This window comes from Neoarius graeffei, chromosome 8 (genome assembly GCF_027579695.1).
Source record: "Neoarius graeffei isolate fNeoGra1 chromosome 8, fNeoGra1.pri, whole genome shotgun sequence".
Taxonomy (NCBI): Eukaryota; Metazoa; Chordata; class Actinopteri; order Siluriformes; family Ariidae; genus Neoarius; species Neoarius graeffei.
This window is the reverse complement of record NC_083576.1, coordinates 23212333-23233514: the sequence shown is the minus strand read 5'-3', so window position 1 is coordinate 23233514 and position 21182 is coordinate 23212333. Positions and strand designations below refer to the sequence as shown.

Sequence of the window (21182 nt, the reverse complement as noted above, 5' to 3'; positions counted from 1 at the left end):
TTACATCAAAATCTAATCAGTTGTTCTCACGGTGGTGTAGTGGTTAGCACTGTCGCCTCACAGCAAGAAGGTTCTGGGTTCGAGCCCAGCCGCCGGCAGGGGCCTTTCTGTGTGGAGTTTGCATGTTCTCCCCATGTCTGCGCAAGTTTCCTCCGGGTGCTCCGGTTTCCCCCCACAGTTCAAAGACATGCAGTTAGGTTAACATGGGGCGGGCTTGGGCTGATGTGCCCTTGAGCAAGGTACCTAACCCCTGACTGCTCCCCGGGTGCTGTAGTATGGCTGCCCACTGCTCTGAGTGTGTGTGTGTGTCCACTGCTTCAGATGGGTTAAATGCAGAGGATGAATCTCACTGTGCTTGAATTGTGCATGTGACAAATAAAGGTTTCTTCTTCTTCGGCTCATTGCCCACCTTTCCTCAAAATTTCATTAAAATCCACTCACTCGTTATTATGTTGGGAAAAGTCAAACAAACAAATGAAAAGTCATGCAGAGCACGATACTTGCGAAAATCACGAAGAAATGGAAGTTATGGCCGATTAGATGTTTTTACAAGATTTAACCTTGGTAACCTTGACTTTTGACCTTGACCCACCAAAAACTAATGATGTCTCTGTGTGACCCTAGGGAGTTATCCAGTGCATTTTGGTGAAGATTGGTCAAGAAATGATGACGCTGGAGCACCAACAAACAAACAAACAAACAAACAAACAAACAAACAAACGGACAGATCAACATACTTGCAAAAATCTCAGATTTTTGCAAGTAACAAACGGAGGCGAAAACATAACCTCCTCCAATAAAGTTGGTGGAGGTAATTACACATAGGTAAAGCAACAACAGCTTATGATACAACAGTTAGTACCAGTCCACTAATTTTATTTGTCGAGAGTGCCAATATTTCACATAACAGCACTGAGACATTTCACTGTGTGCATCACTCCGCTCGTCTGTCTGTTGCATATAAAATTCCACTTCCCAGAACAAAATGTCGACCACAGTAGTGTTAGCGACATCATCAGCAGACATTGCAAATGATACTTTTTAGGAATATAACTTTTGACTTAAAATATAAAAGCTTGTCAAATGAAGATGAAAAGAAAAAGGGATGACAGTTTTACTGGAAGCACCTTTAATGGAAATGTAATGTGAGCTAGCTAGCCATGCTATAAAGTGAGTGTGGCTTCTTCAGGGTCTATTTCCACTAGTGGAGCAAAAAATAAACAGAACATATCGCCATGTTGTGTCTGAAATGTCACTCTGTATTAATTTCCTGTTTATAGGATTGTTGTATAAAAGTGATATCACACTCGAGGCCGTGCTGTTGTACTGAATTTCAGCACATCTGTGGTTAGCTATGACCAAATCACAGCTGTGCCAATATTCAATACTACATTACTCTCTCTCATGTGATATTGCTTAATTACACTACCATTCAAAAGTTTGGGGTCACTTTGAAATGTCCTTATTTTTGAAAGAAAAGCACTGTTCTTTTCAATGAAGATCACTTTAAACTAATCAGAAATACACTCTATACATTGCTAATGTGGTAAATGACTATTCTAGCTGCAAATGTCTGGTTTTTGGTGCAATATCTCCATAGGTGTATAGAGGCCCATTTCCAGCAATTATCACTCCAGTGTTCTAATGGTACAATGTGTTTGCTCATTGCCTCAGAAGGCTAATGGATGATTAGAAAACCCTTGTACAATCATGTTAGCACAGCTGAAAACAGTTTAGCTCTTTAGGCCCTGTTTACATTATTTTGAATCAGCGGATCATCAGATTAATGTTTTAGAGAAGCTATAAAACTGACCTTCCTTTGAGCAGATTGAGTTTCTGGAGCATCACATTTGTGGGGTCGATTAAATGCTCAAAATGGCCAGAAAAATGTCTTGACTATATTTTCTATTCATTTTACAACTTATGGTGGTAAATAAAAAGTGTGACTTTTCATGGAAAACACAAAATTGTCTGGGTGACCCCAAACTTTTGAACGGTAGTGTAGGTTATTCTATTTTTGTAAAGGAGCAGAGGCAAAGAAGAAATTCAATGACTATGTTGTTTCAATTCAATTTCTAATTAGTCTTTTTCTATATAATAAATTCTACCCCCTCCATATTTAATGTGAAGTAGAAAAGTTGATATTAATCCTACATCAGTACATATAATATACTATAACTTGGGTTCCATTTAGCACATGACCAGCTTCTGTCAGTGTTGTAGTCAAGTCACTTGCTCCCAAGTCCAAAAAAGGCTCATGTTAGCAGTTCTTTTCTTTGTTCATGATTGAAGCCAAGTCTACTTCATCTTACCATCATATCCAAGACCAGTCCAAAGCCTCAATCCGCTCATAAATTTCAAGCCAAATCCCCAGTTGGGTCTTAAGTTTTGGGATGGTGTGCAGGGGCTTTGCTAGGCATAAAGCTCTACTGGGGCACATGCCCCAGTAAAATGGGTCTGGCAATGCTGCTGATGATGTGGGTCCTTGTCCTTTTTTTGACTCAGGTAGGGTATGGAGGACTTTCACATGACGTCATCGCAACTGCAGATCTGTTTACGTAGCCATATTGCCTGGCAACCTTTGTGTTTGCCGGCGACTGGCACAAGTGTACGTGAGTGATTGTAAGCCAAATTCGGTAAACATCTACAGATAAACTTGTAGGTGTTACATTTAAAAGAACAATGCCAGAGACCTGTAGTGTTTTTGGATGTAATAACAGACATGGAGATAAGCCTGGTTTAACTTTTCACCGCTTCCTGGTGAACCCAGAAAGATGAGAAAAATGGCAAACTGCAATTAAACAGGAAGACTGAATGATAACACATTCCTGTGTGTGTGGAGAACATTTTATATCAGGATAGTGTGAAAGCTCTGTGCAACGTTAAAATGTACATTTGGATGTAAAGCTTTGGACGCGATGTATTTTATTAGACCTAATGCCTGGCTCAACTAGCAGCATGTTTGTTATGTACTGATAATGTAGATTCGGCTAAACAACATAAAATATGCTAGATGTAGGCCCTGGCTTGTTTATTACAGTTAGATGTCTACGTTTGAGCTTACCTTTGTTATAATAAGGTATTTTTCTTTATCAGGAATTTCCCATAACATTCTGGCACGAAACCTGCCTCGGAATATTGGTAGCATGGGCGATTGCTCTAAGACAACGAGGGAGGCTCAGCCTCCTCTAAAAATGACGAACATTGTGTAGGATGAATTGCGCTAGGCTTATGTTATAGCCGACCTTATAACATTGCTATTTCAGATCCAGAATCATAGAAATATATGTGCTCAACCCACTACAGTGCGAAATCATTCCGTTATCACTTTCCCCAGTTCACCTAATGTGTGCGTGAGTTTTTCCCCCTCGTGACAGCGCGATGCAGCGCAGCCTCAGTGGATTGGGAGCTATGTGCTTGTCAATCTCAAAATGCAAGACAATTATTGGACAAATACTGCGAAAACGCCCGCCCATGGAGTCTCACGGACTCCCAGCCTCAATGGACTTCAACGGCATTTGGGAGCTATGCGCTTTTCAATCTCAAAATGCAAGACGGTTATTGGACAAATATTGCGAAAATGCCCGCCCACGGACTCCGAGCCTCACATGGGAGGGACATGGCAGTTTCCGCGAGGAGACTGGTGATTGGTGAAAGCGGCCGGATATTTTCTTTGATTGACAGCTCGTTTCAACTATAGACAGGCAGCGGTACAGTGTTGCCAGATTGGGCGGTTTCCCGCCCAATTGGGCGGTTTTAAGTGCATTTTGGACATATTTTGGGCTGGATAACATCAGCAGTATCTGGCAACATCAGTTCAGTCCCATGCAGATTCGCAAGTGCTGTGGTGTATTGTAAGAGATCGGCTTACATTTCGATTTCATTCATTACATACGGTTTCTACCAGCTTTTTTAGTTTGTATATATTTTCATTGTAAATATAGTGTTGTCAAGTTTGCTATCTTAGTTCCAGAAATTTCGTTTATTTGAGTGACTGAACTTGAACTTGAGGGGGCTAGTCAGCTAGCAAGAAAGCTGCACACGGATGCCGAGCATTGCTGATTTAATTTTGGCGAAGCCATTTGCCAGTCTTCCTTTCGAGGAAAAAATTAAAATTAAAGAGCAGGGTAGACCAATGCCTCAAATTGACTTGGTGAAAAAGGTAGGGAATAATACTCGTTCCTTTCAGCTCTCCTGGTACGAGAAAGTGAATTGGCTAACAGCAAGTGACCCACATCAACAACAGTAAATAGGCTACTTTAGTAATATGTCATGGATGGACCAAAAATATAGAATCTATTTAAAATGTTTATGCTGAGTATATTATATTGGAATATATGTTTTTCTGGATATGAATTAAACACAGCTACAATTTGGAAAACATTTTTAAACAAAAACACAGCCGAGGTCAATTTTTAAACAACATGCCACAATTTTAAAATATAAAATGTTAAAATATATACCCCCCCAACACCACCATCATGTATATTGGACAGTAGGCTAATGGGCCAAAAGAACCTGTTATTTCACAGTTTGTGACCCTGCCAACAATCAGCCAGATCAGAGGCAAGAGTATGGGCAAAATTGATGTTTTTTCTTTTAAAATCTGGAAATATCGTAACTGACCAGCCTCCCCTGTTTGAAAGACTACCAGCCGCCACTGATTGGTAGGCATCTGTCCTTTTGAAAGCCTTTAGCATCTCTGGTGTATTTAGAAGTGCCTAATACTAAACAGTTCAGGATGTCAATGTCCCAAATCTGGGAATAAATACATTTGTGGGTAAATTAATAAGAAGCAGCCTTTATTTTTGTCACATGCACACTCAAGCACAGCAAAATTCCATCTGAAACAGTGAACGCGTGCATGCACACAGAGAGAGAGAGAGAGAGAGAGAGAGAGAGACTGAGTGAGAGAGCAGTGTGCAGAATAAATAATAAATAAATACACTTGTGGGTAAATTATATGGATTTGTGATGCCTGCATGTTTCAGCTTTTGGATGCAGCGCGATATGCTGGTATAATCTAAATTTTTAATAATTTCAGAGAGATTGTACTGACTGCAGTCATCTCGATTTTCATTATTAACCGTCACAGCTGTTTCTTTGTTTACCCGGCAATATGGCGGATGCTGCGTGAAAAACAAAAACCTGTGACGTCAGTGAAAGACCTCTATAGGGATCTAACCACATTAACCACCTTTGTGTATTCATAATCTCAAAAATAGGTCCATGTTTCAAGGCTAGTTATAAGAACAGGACTACATCACTGGATTCTGTTTAGGTCCCAGTTTCAGTGATGTTTGGATTTTCTATTCTTATCCGTTTAAAAAAGCATTTTGTAAGGAAATTGAGGATGAAATAAATCAAATGGCTGAGTACAAATAATTAATAAAATTTAAAAAGATAAGAATCTTATACTGTATGTATGCCATTTACAGTGGTGCTTGAAAGTTTGTGAACCCTTCAGAATTTTCTATTTTTCTGCATAAATATGGCCTAAAGCATCATCAGATTTTCACACAAGTCCTAAAAGTACATAAAGAGAACCCAGTTAAAAAAACAAAACAAAAATATAATACTTGGTCATTTATTTATTGAGGAAAATGATCCAATATCAAGTCAGGTCAACTTTATTGTCAAATATGCTATACATGCTCGACATACAGCACAGATGAAATATCAGTCCTCTCTGACCCACGGTGCAAACAGGCAATGCAATAAATAAAAATAGAATATTACATATCTGTGAGTAGCAAAAGTATGTGAACCTTTGCTATCAGCATCTGGTGTGACCTTGTGCGGCAATAACTGCAACTAAACATTTCCGGTAACTGCTGATCAGTCCTCCACACTGGCTTGGAGGAATTTTAGCCTATTCCTCCATACAGAACAGCTTCAACTCTGGGATGTTGGTGGGTTTCCTCACATGAACTGCTCGCTTCAGGTCCTTCCACAACACTTCAATTCGATTAAGGTCAGGACTTTGACTTGGCCATTCCAAAACATTAACTTTATTCTTCTTTAACCATTCTTTGGTAGAACGACTTGTGTGCTTAGGGTCGTTGTCTTGCTGCATGACCCACCTTCTCTTGAGATTCAGTTCATGGACAGATGTCCTGACGTTTTCCTTTAGAATTAACTGGTATAATTCAGAATTCCTTGCTCCATCAATGATGGCAAGCCATCCTAGCTCAGATGCAGCAAAACAGGCCCAAACCATGATATTACCACCACCATGTTTCACAGATGGGATAAGGTTCTTATGCTGGAATGCAGTGTTTTCCTTTCTCCAAACATAATGCTTCTCATTTAAGCCAAAAAGTTCAATTTTGGTCTCATCCGTCCACAAAACATTTTTCCAATAGCCTTCTGGCTTGTCCACATGATCTTTAGCAAATTGCAGACAAGCAGCAGTGTTCTTTTTGGAGAGCAGTGGCTTTCTCCTTGCAACCCTGCCATGAACACCATTGTTGTTCAGTGTTGTCCTGATGGTGGACTCATGAACATTAGCCAATGTGAGAGAGGCCTTCAGTTGCTTAGAAGTTACCCTGGGGTCCTTTGTGACCTCGCCGACTATTACACGCTTTGCTCTTGTTGGTCGACCACTCCTGGGAAGGGTAACAATGGTCTTGAATTTCCTCCATTTGTACATAATATGTCTGACTGTGGATTGGTGAAGTCCAAACTCTTTAGAGATGGTTTTGTAACCTTTTCCAGCCTGATGAGCATCAACAATGCTTTTTTCTGAGGTCCTCAGAAATCTCCTTTGTTTGAGCCATGATACACTTCCACAAACATGCGTTGTGAATATCAGACTTTGATAGATCCCTGTTCTTTAAATAAAACAGGGTGCCCACTCACACCTGATTGTCATCCCATTGATTGAAAACACCTGACTCTAATTTCACCTTCAAATTAACTGCTAATCCTAGAGGTTCACATACTTTTGCCACTCACAGATATGTAATATTGGATCATTTTCCTCAATAAATAAATGACCAAGTATAATATTTTGTCTCATTTGTTTAACTAGGTTCTCTTTATCTACTTTTAGGACTTGTGTGAAAATCTGATGATGTTTTAGGTCATATTTATGCAAAAATACAGAAAATTCTAAAGGGTTCACAAACTTTCAAGCACCACTGTAGTAGTTGTAATACGTTTGTGGTTCATATTGCTCTTTGTTTGCTTACTGTCTAGCAAATAAGCTACAATCTACAGGACTGGTTATTTAACATTTCAAATTTTCTTTAAGGTAAAGAGATGTTTAGTTTTCTTTAAGGTAACATGGTCAAGAATTAGCATGTGTCTTTCAAGTGAATGAAAAAAATCCTGTCTACTACATCTTTTATGAATTTGTATGTTATGAATGTACAGTATATGGTTATTTTGCCAATGCAAAAACCTCGGAAAAGCAGGAACTTCAAGATTACAGAGACTTGCTGTGATCGATGATAACTGGATACTGTATTTATTTTCTGAGGTTTTTTTTCCTTTTCTGTCTTTGAAGGTTCAGACAAGTGGAAGGTTGACTGAAACACAAGACGCTGTTGGACAAAACGATCTATGGATGTGTATATTTACAGATTGATATTCACTTCTGTCTATTGTTCATGAATGTAATGCATTTTGATTTTGTCAAAAGGACTCCATCTCTTGCAAAACATTTTTACCTTTTGTCCTGGGTAGGCCCATTTGAATTCCACGCCTGTGTTGTGCTCTACCAGTGCTGTGCAGTTGAGGATGAGGACATCGCCTCGCATTAGCTCAATGGGTGAGTCTTCAGGAAACAGCTTGAGGTCATAAAACTTTCTTCCTGCAGAGTGTCACAATCATCACTTGGACAGTCAGCACTTCTATCATTTTAGGTTCAGTATAGATTTAGAGCCCACATAGATCTAAAAACATTTTCTGGTTGCATGGTTTCATGATTAATATTGGAATTAATTCTGACAATGACTAATGAGTTTAATCTCATCCCAAATTGATCAGAATAACCTGAACAAAATCCTGTTAAGATAATATTTTGCTGAATATTAATTTGCTTGTTTGAATCCAAGCCTATACTGCATAACCTCGTGTCATTATCTCATGTTTAATTCAATATTTGTACTTTGAGTGGGCGAGTATTTAGTTTAATGCGCCATTAACCTTCTCAAATTATGTAAACTGAAGGTTATGCTAATGTTCTTCCCCTCCACTTGAAATAAACTAATCATCTGCCAATTCCCAAACTTGATCAAAACAGTTCACATGCCAATACATGTACTTTGAAATGGAGAGATGTATTCAAGCCAGTTACCAAAGAGAATCTGTAATTACCGGTGCCTCTTTGTACATGGTATATTAGATTTAAATCACTCATCAAAAAATTCCAAACTAAAAGTGTTGAGATTGAATCTTGGCATAAACTCACTGGAGGCAGCCATGTTTGCTGTTTACATCGGCGCAACCTTTGACCTGCGTACGGTATGTGCAGTGTACCATGCTATCACCTGCCTCACTAGGCATGATCATAATACGTAGATCTACACACACAGAAATGCTTGCAGAGCCACAGCTGTGACTCAAGTCAGCAGTATAGCTTGAAATTGTGATGTCAGTTCATGGTATATCCAGGATATACAATGACTGACTCATGTCAATGATTACTTTTACTTCACTGGATCAACATGGAGAGGTATTTGTATCTTTCTGAAAACATACATGAATAGAGTCTCACCTGTTTCCATCACAATGTAGACCTTGGAACTGTATTCTTTGTCGTGTAACGTCAAGGAACAGAAGAAGCCTAAAAGCATGGCCATATGGTAGATGACATGCCTGGGAACAGACCAACCCCTCTTGTTGTTCCATGTGATCTCTTTACTTTCAAAAGGCACAGTGGGTTGATCTAACTACAGAACAAAGGCAAAAGGAGGAAATGTCAAAAAAGTTCAAGCAAATGCTGCTTGAATGGTAATGCTTCATAGTTCACAAGGCTGCATTGCACCAACATACATCAGAAGAACATCAACGTCAGAGGAACCCACATAAACATTTTTGTTTGTATGATAGCCATGGTTTACCATGAATATTGCTTTCATTAATTTTGATGTCAGGTTTACGTAACACTCGAGTCAAGTGACATAAATTTGTACTGACATAAACTTATGTTAAGACACTTTTAAGATAACCTATATTAGACAGCCATGACAACCAACTTTGTAGCTCAACATACTTCTGGCATTTCCGCTTATAGGATTTTTATAAATACTTAGGGAAATACCATGACACAGTAATCAAATATACCATGCACTGAGAGGCTTTGGTTGAAATTATTGATTTTCTGAGGTGACTGGCAGAGTACTATTTTCTGAGGGGCACAGCCAGTCACCAAAGAGTGACTGTCAATAACTACTGGTGCCTCTTAATAGTACATGGTATATTTGATTTAAATCCCTCATCAAAAAATTCCAAATCAAAAGTGTTAAGATTAAATCTTGGCATAAACTCACTGGAAGCAGCCATGTTTGTTGTTTATGTCGGCGTGACCTTCAACCTGTGCATATGCAATGTACAATGTTATCACCTGTCTCACTAGGCATGGTCATAATACAGAGATCTACACACGCAGAAATGCTCACGGAGCCACAGCTGTGACTCAAGTCGGCCATATAGTTTGAAATTGTGATGTCAGTTCATGGTATATCCAGGATATACCATGACTGACTCACACTATATCCATTTTTTATTTTATTTTTTTATTTTTGACGTCACGAGATACATTGCTGAATCAGTGATGGAACTATTTTATGTCACATGAGCCATCCTTGGCCAATCCATGCATGGGAATTTTTTGATGAGAGATATAATTGCAAATATTTTCTCTGGCCATAAACATGTAGTTCACTATTTATAAAAATGTAAGGAAAACTTATCACAAAATCATGACAACTTAATGACAGAGTTACGTATATTTCTTTGACCCTAAATTAAACTGGAGTTTGGGTTTCATGTCTGATGTGTCACACCATCCCAATTCATTAAGGGACTCGTACTAGAAATGTACACAGGTACAGATGTAATGCCATTCAAATGTAAGTCAGGATATAAAGTGTGACTCAGGTGCTATGTTTACCAGGAAAAAAAAAAAGTCTTAAATCACAACTGATGTCAATTATTATAAGCCCCAGTCAAAAGTTTGGACACCCCTACTCATTCAGAGGTTTTTCTGCATTTTGACTATTTTCTACAATATAGAACAATACTGAAGCCATTAAAACTACGAAATAACATATGGAACATAGAGTACCAGTCAAAAGTTTGGACACAAACAGTCATAATAATGGGTAAGTGTCTCCAAATTTTTTTGACTGGTACTGTATATAGAATTATGTGGTAAACAACAACAACAAAAAAGTTTCATATTTTAGATTCTGGGTGGTATGGTGGTGTAGTGGTTAGCACTGTTGCCTCAGAGCAAGAAGGTTCTGGGTTTGAGCCTAGTGGCCAATGGGGGCCTTCTGTGTGGAGTTTGCATGTTCTCCCCATGTCTGCATGGGTTTCCTCCAGGTGCTCCGGTTTCCCCCCCAGTCCAAAGACAAGTAAATTAGGCTAATTAGTGGCTCTAAATTGACTGTAGGTGTGAATGTGAGTGTGAATGGTTGTTTGTCTCTATGTGTCAGCCCCACGATGATCTGGCGACTTGTCCAGGGTGTACCCCGCCTCTCACCCACAGTCAGCTGGGACAAGCTCCAGCTTGCCTGCGATCCTGCACAGGATAAGTGGTTATGGATAATGGATGGATGGAGTTTAGATTCTTCAATGTATCCAGCGTTTACCTTGATGTTTTGCACATTATTGGCATTATCTTAACCAGCTTCAGTTATATCTCATCAAAAGTTAATTAGTGCAGTTTCTTGCCTTCTTAATGTGTTTGAGATCTCATCTCATCTCTCATCTCATTATCTCTAGCCGCTTTATCCTTCTACAGGGTCGCAGGCAAGCTGGAGCCTATCCCAGCTGACCACGGGCGAAAAGCGGGGTACACCCTGGACAAGTCGCCAGGTCATCACAGGGCTGACACATAGACACAGACAACCATTCACACCCACATTCACACCTACGGTCAATTTAGAGTCACCAGTTAACCTAACCTGCATGTCTTTGGACTGTGGGGGAAACCGGAGCACCCGGAGGAAACCCATGCGGACACGGGGAGAACATGCAAACTCCACACAGAAAGGCCCTCGCCGGCCCCGGGGCTCGAACCCAGGACCTTCTTGCTGTGAGGCGACAGCGCTAACCACTACACCACCGTGCCGCCCCGTGTTTGAGATCAAACAGTAAATAATAAAAATAAATAGTCCTATTCCACAACTGTAGTAATCCATATTATGTCAAGAACCACCCAACTAAGTAAAGAGAAACGACAGCCATCATTACTTTAAAACACGAACTGTCTTTTAATTAATAAAAATAAGGAAAAATTAGGTGTGTACAAACTTTTGAATTAACATTTTCTATGCATTAGTTAATAGCAATAGCAATGCAATGTGAAGGTTCATCTAAAAAGTCTGACAGGGAATGATGGGAGACAGAGTATTTCAGGACCGAGTGGGTTTTTTTAAACCATTTTTGTTATTACATTTTTCATATCTGACTGCATGTCCATAGGGGAAGAACAGTGTGGAGAGCCCCCAGACTTCCTATTGGATTTAAAGGAGATATAGCTAATCTCAAATTGGCATGCAATAAGTCCTTCATCAGAACATTAAGCCTAATGAGATGGATGAAGTGTATTAAAAGCCTCTGATTAAAAATGCACTTTGGAAACTCTTTATAGTTAATTAAATTCTCTCAGCAATTCTCATTAGCATTGCCCTTTCAGCCAGCATAATGAAAATGTAATTTAAAAAAATGTGGCTGAATGTATAAAATGCAGTTTTTTCAGAATACTACGGAGCCGTAGAGGGGACATGGTGAATAAAAAAATAACAAAGCGTGGGAACGACTTATAAGGCGTGTGCACGAGATATTAATGCGCGCGCACGAGTTATAACCCGTGCGCACGCTTTGCGTTAAGGCGTGCGCTCGGGTAGTTAAAAGTGAGGGGACGAGTTACAAATCGTTCCCTCGCTTTCATTAAGGCGTGTGCACGAGATATTAAATCGTTCCCTCGCTTTCATTAAGGCGTGAGCACGAGATATTAATACGTGCGCTCGAGTTATAAAGGCGTGCGCACGGGTTATTAAAAAGTGAGGGAACGTCTTAAAACGCGTTCCCTCGGTTTATATCCAAGGCGTGGGAATGATATCCTATGTCGTTCCCTCGACTTATTAAAATATTCCCACAATGTCCTTGTTTTCGTTGATCTCGTTGCCTACACACACACACACACACACGTACACACAGGCTGTAGGTCACCATGGTAGCTCCGGAAATACTAGACGCTATTTTATTATATTTTAATACTGGACTCAGATACACAGAAATCCTCGATGCACTTGCATCCCAATATGGCTTTATTAATAATAAAGCCATATTGGGATGCAAGTGCATCGAGGATTTCTGTGTATCTGAGTGTCAAGTGTCAAGTAACGAAGTACAAATACTTCGTTACTTTACTTAAGTAGAAATTTTGGTACTTTCTACTTTACTGGAGTAATAATTTTCAACCTACTTTTTATCTCTACTCGTTACATTTTCAAGCATTTACTTTTACTTCGTTACGTTTATAATAGTCTCGTTACTTGCATTTCATTGCGCCAATCTTTATATTACTTATATTACTTTGTCCACCTAATAAACTGCCACTCAGGGCGCTCCAAGCACACAGCAATCAGAGCTCTGACTTCAACACCGTTAGTAAATTGCGGGCTCTCGTTCGTTTGTCAGGAGTGGAATCCCCCCCCCCCCACGAACCATGCGGCATTCTCTTTTCTGAGTCAGGTTAAGTTTACAAACGCAGTTATGGTATGTTGGTGGGTGTTAGTGAGTAAAGTGACAGGTCTTAGCTTAGTAAACGTTATATGAGCTTGTAGTGTGTCGGCATTCCAGCGGCTGCCCTTTCTCTCCTCGCCTGTGTTCAGCCTCGCATTGCTGGAACACAAACATTCTGTTGACTTCTCTCGGTGAGCCAGTAACTAGTAGGGATGAGAAAGTGTTTTTCTTGCATTTTAACTGGAACCTGCTGCCTCTACTGCACGTCCCATATGAAAAAGAAAAAAACTGTAATTTTACAGTAGTGTTAGTGTAGTATTCATTCATTCATTCATTCATTCATAGCATTCAAATACTGTATTATTACTGCCGTTTAGACAGTGAATGCAATGCAACTTTGGACACAAAATGATTGCCAGCATACTGCAAAAATATTGCGTTATACAATATTTTGGACATTACAATGCTGCAATCTTTTCAAATAAATCGTATTACTTTAGTTGTTTTTTCCATCTGTGTGGATCAGTAGGATGGGGTGATGTGGTCGAGACATGTTTGTGTGTGTGTGTGTGTGTGTGTGTGTGTGTGTGTGTGTGTGTGTGTGTGTGTGTGTGTGTTTTAATATATACATTTTCAATAAAAATGTATTGATAACTTACTTCTGAGGTATGAAGTTTTACACCATTACAACACTTACAGACAACAAGTCATTATTACTTGTGCTCCATGAAACACATTTTAACGGGTCAGGAGAATGGACTGTATGTGGACTTCTAGGCTGCGCCTTTGTCCTTAATAGCATTTTTTCCTCTTTCATTACTTTTACTTTTGTACTTTAAAGTAGTTTAGAAATCAGTATACTTTTTACTTTTACTTGAGTAAAAAGCTTCAGCTGATACTTTTACTTCATGAAAAGTATTTCTAAACCATAGTATCTATACTTCTATTTGAGTAATAAATGGTAATACTTTTGACACCTCTGTTTATTATAAGTCTGAGACACCTCAAGAGAGTTCTGAGAGAGAATGGGCTTCGCCGTCGTAGTTTTTCTGACCTAGGAACGACTATAGATTTCATCATCAGCCAACTAAATAGCCCAGGTCGCCTCCACGGGTACCGCTGGATGCACGCAAAGTGCCTGGAACATGGCATTCAGGAAAAAACAGAGGATGTACGGATTATCCTTCAACTACTGGACCCAGAGAGTGTTGCGCTACGCCGTCGTCGTACACTTCAGCGCAGACAGTACTTTTCCAAAGGACCCAATTTCATTTGGCATGTCGATTCTTCTGACAAACTAAAACCGTTCGGAATCTGCATAAACGGATGCATAGACGGGTTTTCCCGTAGGATCGTCTGGCTGAAAGCCGCACACACAAGTAGTAACCCGCGAGTGATTGGCAGTTACTATGTGGATGCAGTGGAGAGGTTAGGTGGATGCCCGAGAATCGTACGAACTTTTTGGAACTGAGAATGTGACTGTGCGAGACATCCAGAAGTTCTTCAGCTCTCCGAAGAACTCGATCCAGTATTCAGCCCCTTGTCTACGCAACTGGCCCCACCAAGATTCAATACGCTGATTTGCAGTGCTGGCCCCGGAGATGTAGCTTCGGTCCCCTGCCCTGTCGTCTTCTCCGTCACGCCTGAAGAACTTCTGGATGTCTCGCACAGTCACATTCTCAGTTCCAAAAAGTTCGTACGATTCTCGGGCATCCACCTAACCTCTCCACTGCATCCACATAGTAACTGCCAATCACTCGCGGGTTACTACTTGTGTGTGCGGCTTTCAGCCAGACGATCCTACGGGAAAACCCGTCTATGCATCCGTTTATGCAGATTCCGAACGGTTTTAGTTTGTCAGAAGAATCGACATGCCAAATGAAATTGGGTCCTTTGGAAAAGTACTGTCTGCGCTGAAGTGTACGACGACGGCGTAGCGCAACACTCTCTGGGTCCAGTAGTTGAAGGATAATCCGTACATCCTCTGTTTTTTCCTGAATGCCATGTTCCAGGCACTTTGCGTGCATCCAGCGGTACCCGTGGAGGCGACCTGGGCTATTTAGTTGGCTGATGATGAAATCTATAGTCGTTCCTAGGTCAGAAAAACTACGACGGCGAAGCCCATTCTCTCTCAGAACTCTCTTGAGGTGTCTCAGACTTATAATAAAGCCATATTGGGATGCAAGTGCATCGAGGATTTCTGTGTATCTGAGTCCAGTATTAAAATATAATAAAATAGCGTCTAGTATTTCCGGAGCTACCATGGTGACCTGCAGCCTGTGTGTACGTGTGTGTGTGTGTAGGCAATGAGATCAACGAAAACAAGGATATTGTGGGAATATTTTAATAAGTCGAGGGAACGACATAGGATATCATTCCCACGCCTTGGATATAAACCGAGGGAACGCGTTTAAAGACGTTCCCTCACTTTTTAATAACCCGTGCGCACGCCTTTATAACTCGAGCGCACGTATTAATATCTCGTGCTCACGCCTTAATGAAAGCGAGGGAACGATTTAATATCTCGTGCACACGCCTTAATGAAAGCGAGGGAACGATTTAATACCTCGTGCACACGCCTTAATGAAAGCGAGGGAACGATTTGTAACTCGTCCCCTCACTTTTAACTACCCGAGCGCACGCCTTAACGCAAAGCGTGCGCACGGGTTATAACTCGTGCGCGCGCATTAATATCTCGTGCACACGCCTTATAAGTCGTTCCCACGCTTTGTTATTTTTTTATTCACCATGTCCCCTCTACGGCTCCGTAGGAATACCTTAATAAACAAGTGATTAATAAATAATCAAGTTTATGCATGGTGCAGTGACGAGCAACCATATGTGGTTTTGTGTTCCTTATATTCCATTGTTATATATACACACACACCTTTATATTTGATCCATAATATCTAATGTGTTTACGTTTTTCTTTTTCAGTTATTATAACCACTTTGCCCTTCACATGCGTATGAACCACACTTTTGAGTGCAACATAGCAATTTGTAATGTGCCTTTTTGTACTATCTACACATAGGATTGACTGAGAATCATGCCAGTAGTCCAATACACTATGGTATTAAAGGTGGTATTAATGGCACCAACTAATCTGTCCAGCGTACCTGGTCGTATACCTACCAAAAAGAGTTTGACATTTAGTTCAGGATCTGAGACCAGACATGGCACTTCGATGTGTGTGTCAGATGCTGTTATAAAGATGGTTTCCATGTTGTCATTCATCTTGATGAATGGATGATCTGGGTCTATAGGGGGAAAAATCAAGTTTTGAAATTAGGCAGAAAAACGTCAGTCAGTTTGTGATCTGGTAGGAATTATAAAAGAATGAAAGAACACACGAGTATAACCTCTGCATTATAAAATATAACCTTCACCTCAAATGGTCTACAGTCTTCTGTACTCCAATATAAATCTCATATAAAATTCATGTCTTTGTTGAAAACTGTTGACACCAGAACGCATCAAGACCAAAACCATGGCATTCAGATTCCACAACCATGCCATCATCTTCAGGTCATTGTACAAAGTGATGTGGCTCATATTGGCATTAAATAGCAAAGAAAGGGTTTATAGTAATCATTTTCAGATTTTATATATCCATTTGCAAAGCTGCTATTACAGTGATTTTCTCTTACTCAGAGGCCATATGTGGGTGTAGTAAACCGCCCCAAGCTTTGTTTTCCACTGTGGGTGCTACTTGTATATCAGGCAGCGCTATATGCTTCTCCGAAAGGTGCTGTTATTTCTACACCCACCATTTTCTGTTCAGAATATAATCACTACAGTCTTTCAGAGTGCAAACAAAAGCTTTAATCTGGAGGCTTATGTGTCTGTCTGTTGGTGGTCCGCATACACAGGCATAACAGGAAAAATACACAAGTCCCTTGAGTAATGATAGTTAACAAATTAGTTCAAGGAGGAGAAGTGCCTTTTTGAGGGTTCTTCTGGTGGAGAATGGGCAGTGGTCATGAATGATGGAGGCAGTGTGTACAAGGCACGGAATGAGTGTGCAGAATGGGATAGTCACCTAAACAAATCCACATGCAGCCCAATCCGACCTACTTCGTGCTCCGGCCTAATTTATAGCTGTGATTTCAGCTGCTTCTAATTAGCCCCCTGGTAAGGTCTATGGAAACTGTTTCGGCACCTTGTCAGGAGAAATAACTGGGCATTTTACAAAAGCAGACAATCTATCAGGACACCTGTATATGAATCTCTGACTCGGACGCTTTTTTTCTTTTCAGCTCTTAAAAAAAAAAAAAAAAGGCAGGCCTCTAATACGGTCACATGAGCTCAAAACAACACCCAGACAAACTGCACACAAATCAGCTGTTCATAAACATTACCCCAACTAGTTTGCCAAGAATTAAATTAGTACCCCTATAAACATGCACAGTGTTGCCTTTTGTTGTAATAAATCACAAAATCTCTTCTCAATCCTTTCATATGTTCAACAGCTTTAAAAAAAAAAAATCCGACATGATTATTTAATCTCTCCTAAACTTCCTCATGACAGTGTTGTAACTGTCTCCAAAAAAGAACATTAAAAATCATTAAGACATTTTCAAACACAGCAGTGTGTGACTCAGGGCTTGTACTCAAGCATTTTTCCTCTCTTTTCCCAGCAAAACGTACTTCTCTGTGACTTATTTTATGCTGGAGAGATTCTGTTGAGAAAGTTAATTTTAATTTAGTTCCGGAAATATGGTGAAACTAAATCTTTTTAAAAATAAACATTGAATTCCATGTAAGTATGATCGACACCTAAACAACACTTAATCCCAAGTACGTCAATTGAAACACTGTTATGCTTCATTTATGAAACAAAACCCTCGCCAAAAGAATTTTCATTTTGAAATCAAGGAAAATGTGTTCATTTCACAAGTATGCAACAAGGGAGAATTTAGATATAAAGAAAAATAGGACTTTGTTCTTCCCACAAAAACACAAATGCCAAAATGCCAAGCCAGAAACAAAAGTAGAAAAAAATGTCTGTCGTTGTCTTTTCATCAGATTAAGCCACATCTTTGCTTTTCTTACTTTTTACCCCTCAAGAAATGCAAACATGTTCAAGCCATAATATTATTTAGTATTCTTTAAATGTTTGAATAAGGCCAACCACTTTGAATGTCCTTGTCGATCTCCCAAAGAAAGGAGAAACTATAATAACGAGTTAATGAGCAAAAAATCATAATATGTAACAGAATATATTTACATGGTTTGTTAATTATGCTTGTTTTATGATGGTGTCAAATTGTACAAAGTAAACAAAATAGGCCTTCAGTTGCAGCTGTAATGTCAGTGACTTAATCTGGGGAAACGAAGTTCAATTGGAAATGTGTCATCTGAACCATGAAACATAACAAAAATATTTGTTGTGATTGCCTAAGACCATTCAACTAACATAAACGAGTTCAAAATTCACAGATAATGCACCATTGTTGAAAAAGAGTTACGTTACACACAGTCGTTGCAAGATTTTCATACAAACACTGTCTCTATTTACCTCGAACAAAGACATATAAACTGGCAGCTGTAGTTCCATCAATAACAGCTTTAATGTCCTGGTAGAAGCAACGGTAGTAGCCTGTGTCATTGCTCTGGCTTTTGGTCAGCACCAGGGTCTTGCAGTAGGGTTTCCCAGGCTCCCCCTGGCACTCCTTCACCCACAGTGCTCTCTTATCCTGAATGGGCAACTGCTGCTGATGTCGCTCACTAAAATCCTCTTTGCTGAGAGACTGCTCTGGCCAGGTCCAGTCCAGAATATGCTGTCCCCTAGGATGAGGTATCAAAAAGGTCACTAGCACGTTGAAAGCTTATGAGATAGACTCAGATTTCAGCATGAGCGTAATGACCTGCAGACTTACTGGAGTTATTATGAAGCAGTCATTCATATTCCATGATATGCAATGTTCAGCTTCAGACTTTTTACATAATTTTATAATACACTGCTTTTTTTTTTCTTTTGTAGTTTCTTGGGTCATATTCTTATTTTCCAAAGAAAATGCATAGCAGTATAAATGTTCAATAAATATTAGCACCCAGAATTAGAATTCCCAAATGACTTAGATCTAGACTAATAGTCTGTAAGGCCTTATGCCCTTATCTTAGACTTTCTCTGCACATACCAATTATTATAGTGCATATTTCAAAAGCAAACAAGGTAACTTTTGATTTCCTCCTGGAAAAAAAAATTATGAAATACACTAATATTTTGAACTTGAGCCACAGCCATACACAATATATAATGCTTCTCATGCTGGTACATGGCCAAAATATGTATTTTCTCTTCCCAAGAGGCATGCATGCTACTGCTGAAAAACAATTTATTCAGTAATTTCCTGGCTGTGGCAGCTGTAGAAGACCCAAAGATTAATGGACCTTCAACCCCCCCAATGTTCAAAGATACATTGCTGCTGGCGTTATCTGAAAATGGGTTTAATCTTTCCCCTGCATTCTCATCCAAACGTAACATTCCCTGTATGTGGAAATAACCTCAAGGCTATATGGTCCAATTCATCAGGATTTCTTACTGTTTACTTAAAAAACAGGTCCTGTGTATCCTGGATATTTATACATACTGACCACAAAGTTGCTGCAAGACATACTCAGAAATTACCTGCATGTAATTGTCAGTGTGTCATTGGCGTCAATCACGAGCTGGTCTTTGGTGATGTTGAGAGTAGGAGGGGTCATAGAAAACCCAGCTACCAGACCTGGGAGAAAAAAGGAGAGGGTGAGTTAAGATGTAAGAGATGCTTTGAACAGCTAGTCAAAATGTATGAACGTCCATATAAATTGTGCCATAATGGGTTGTGACAGATTTTTGAAATTCAAAATGTATGTTTCTATTTTTTTAAATCAAATTCTTGAAGTTTATAATTTTGCCAATTCCCACCCACCACGTATCAGGAAAATGCTACCAACTGGGTGAAGGCTAGCATGTACTTCTTTTCAAGCTGCTGCTAATGCTACATTGCAGGGCAGCTGAACAAACATTACAGGGTAGCTCTTGGAGGAAAATGCTAGCTGTCTTTTTTCACATTCACATGATGGCTAATGAATGACTAGTGTCTCTTTAATTGACCGGGGGGGAGATAATGCCGGGTGGCACGGTGGTGTAGTTGTTAGCACTGTCGCCTCACAGCAAGAAGGTTCTGGGTTTGAGCCCAGTGGCCGACGGGGGCCTTTCTGTATGGAGTTTGCATGTTCACCCTGTGTCTGCATGGGTTTCCTCTGGGTGCTCCGGTTTCCCCCACAGTCCAAAGACATGCAGTTAGGTTACCTGGCTGCTCTAAATTGTCCATAGGTGTGAATGGTTGAGAGGAGAAAACCTCTAAAATAATCCAGTAGAAGGCAATGGGAAACCACTACTGTAGCTCCTCCCTAGAAACTTTGATGGTTGAAGCCATCAGAGTGGATCAACTATCAGGCGGAACACTGAAGAAGAAGGATAATGCCATCCTTCTCAGGCCCTGTCCACACGGCAACGGATTCAGGTGAATCTGATAAAATTGTTTATCATTTTGGCCTGGCGTCCACACGGCACCGGCGTTTTGGGTGCCCCAAAACAAAATCTTTTGAGAACGGGTTCCAGAGTGGAAAAATCTGGCAACGGCACCGTTGCGAAGTCGTCTGGATGAGCAGAACGGATTTGTTTACGATGACGTCACAACCACATGATTGTCAGTGCTTCACGCCAGGTAGAAGTGTAACGAACTCGATGCGAGTTGTCAACAAATCCTATAACTTGGTTCATGAAACGCGCTTACAGAATATTTTCACTGCTTTCCAAAAACAAAAACAATCCCGCCAGCAAAAATAGGGAAAAAAAAGGAGCGATCTCACCTCTTCAGATGTTGGTTTAAGTCCAACAATACATTCCTCAAAAAGGGCGTAGAACAACAAAGTAATCCATCAACGTGTAGCATTCAAATTATTCCGGACCATTAAAGAATTCTGGAGGATATCAGAATGTTGGCGTACCGGCTTCCATCTACCCCCATTCATTCCTTTTTCCGCGTCTTTCGTTTTACGCTACTGATTAATAATCCAAACTTTATGTGGCTGATGCTACAGAAGAAGGGGTTTATGCGCATGCGTCTACTTCTTCTATTGTTCTGGTGTCTCTGATGGGACCGTCTTACAGCGCACATAGAGGTGTGGCATGTGTATTGCATCGTTTTCAGCAAACGTTGCCATATGTACCTGATATTTTACTGATCCGTTGCCCATGTGGACGC

At 40.1% G+C, this 21182-nt stretch overlaps 1 protein-coding gene across 3 annotated transcripts in view; it reads right to left on the bottom strand.

Annotated features, from left to right (window-relative positions):
• flt4 (fms related receptor tyrosine kinase 4) overlaps positions 1–21182 on the bottom strand; it is a 133341-nt gene that overhangs the window by 70948 nt on the left and 41211 nt on the right. For all 3 annotated transcript variants that reach the window (XM_060927446.1, XM_060927447.1, XM_060927448.1), the window contains exons 2-6: positions 19559–19655; positions 18446–18714; positions 16060–16184; positions 8723–8897; positions 7674–7816 (exon numbers count right to left, since the gene is read on the bottom strand). In XM_060927446.1, the coding sequence (XP_060783429.1) occupies positions 7674–7816; positions 8723–8897; positions 16060–16184; positions 18446–18714; positions 19559–19655 (809 nt within the window). The remainder of the gene's footprint in view (positions 1–7673; positions 7817–8722; positions 8898–16059; positions 16185–18445; positions 18715–19558; positions 19656–21182) is intronic.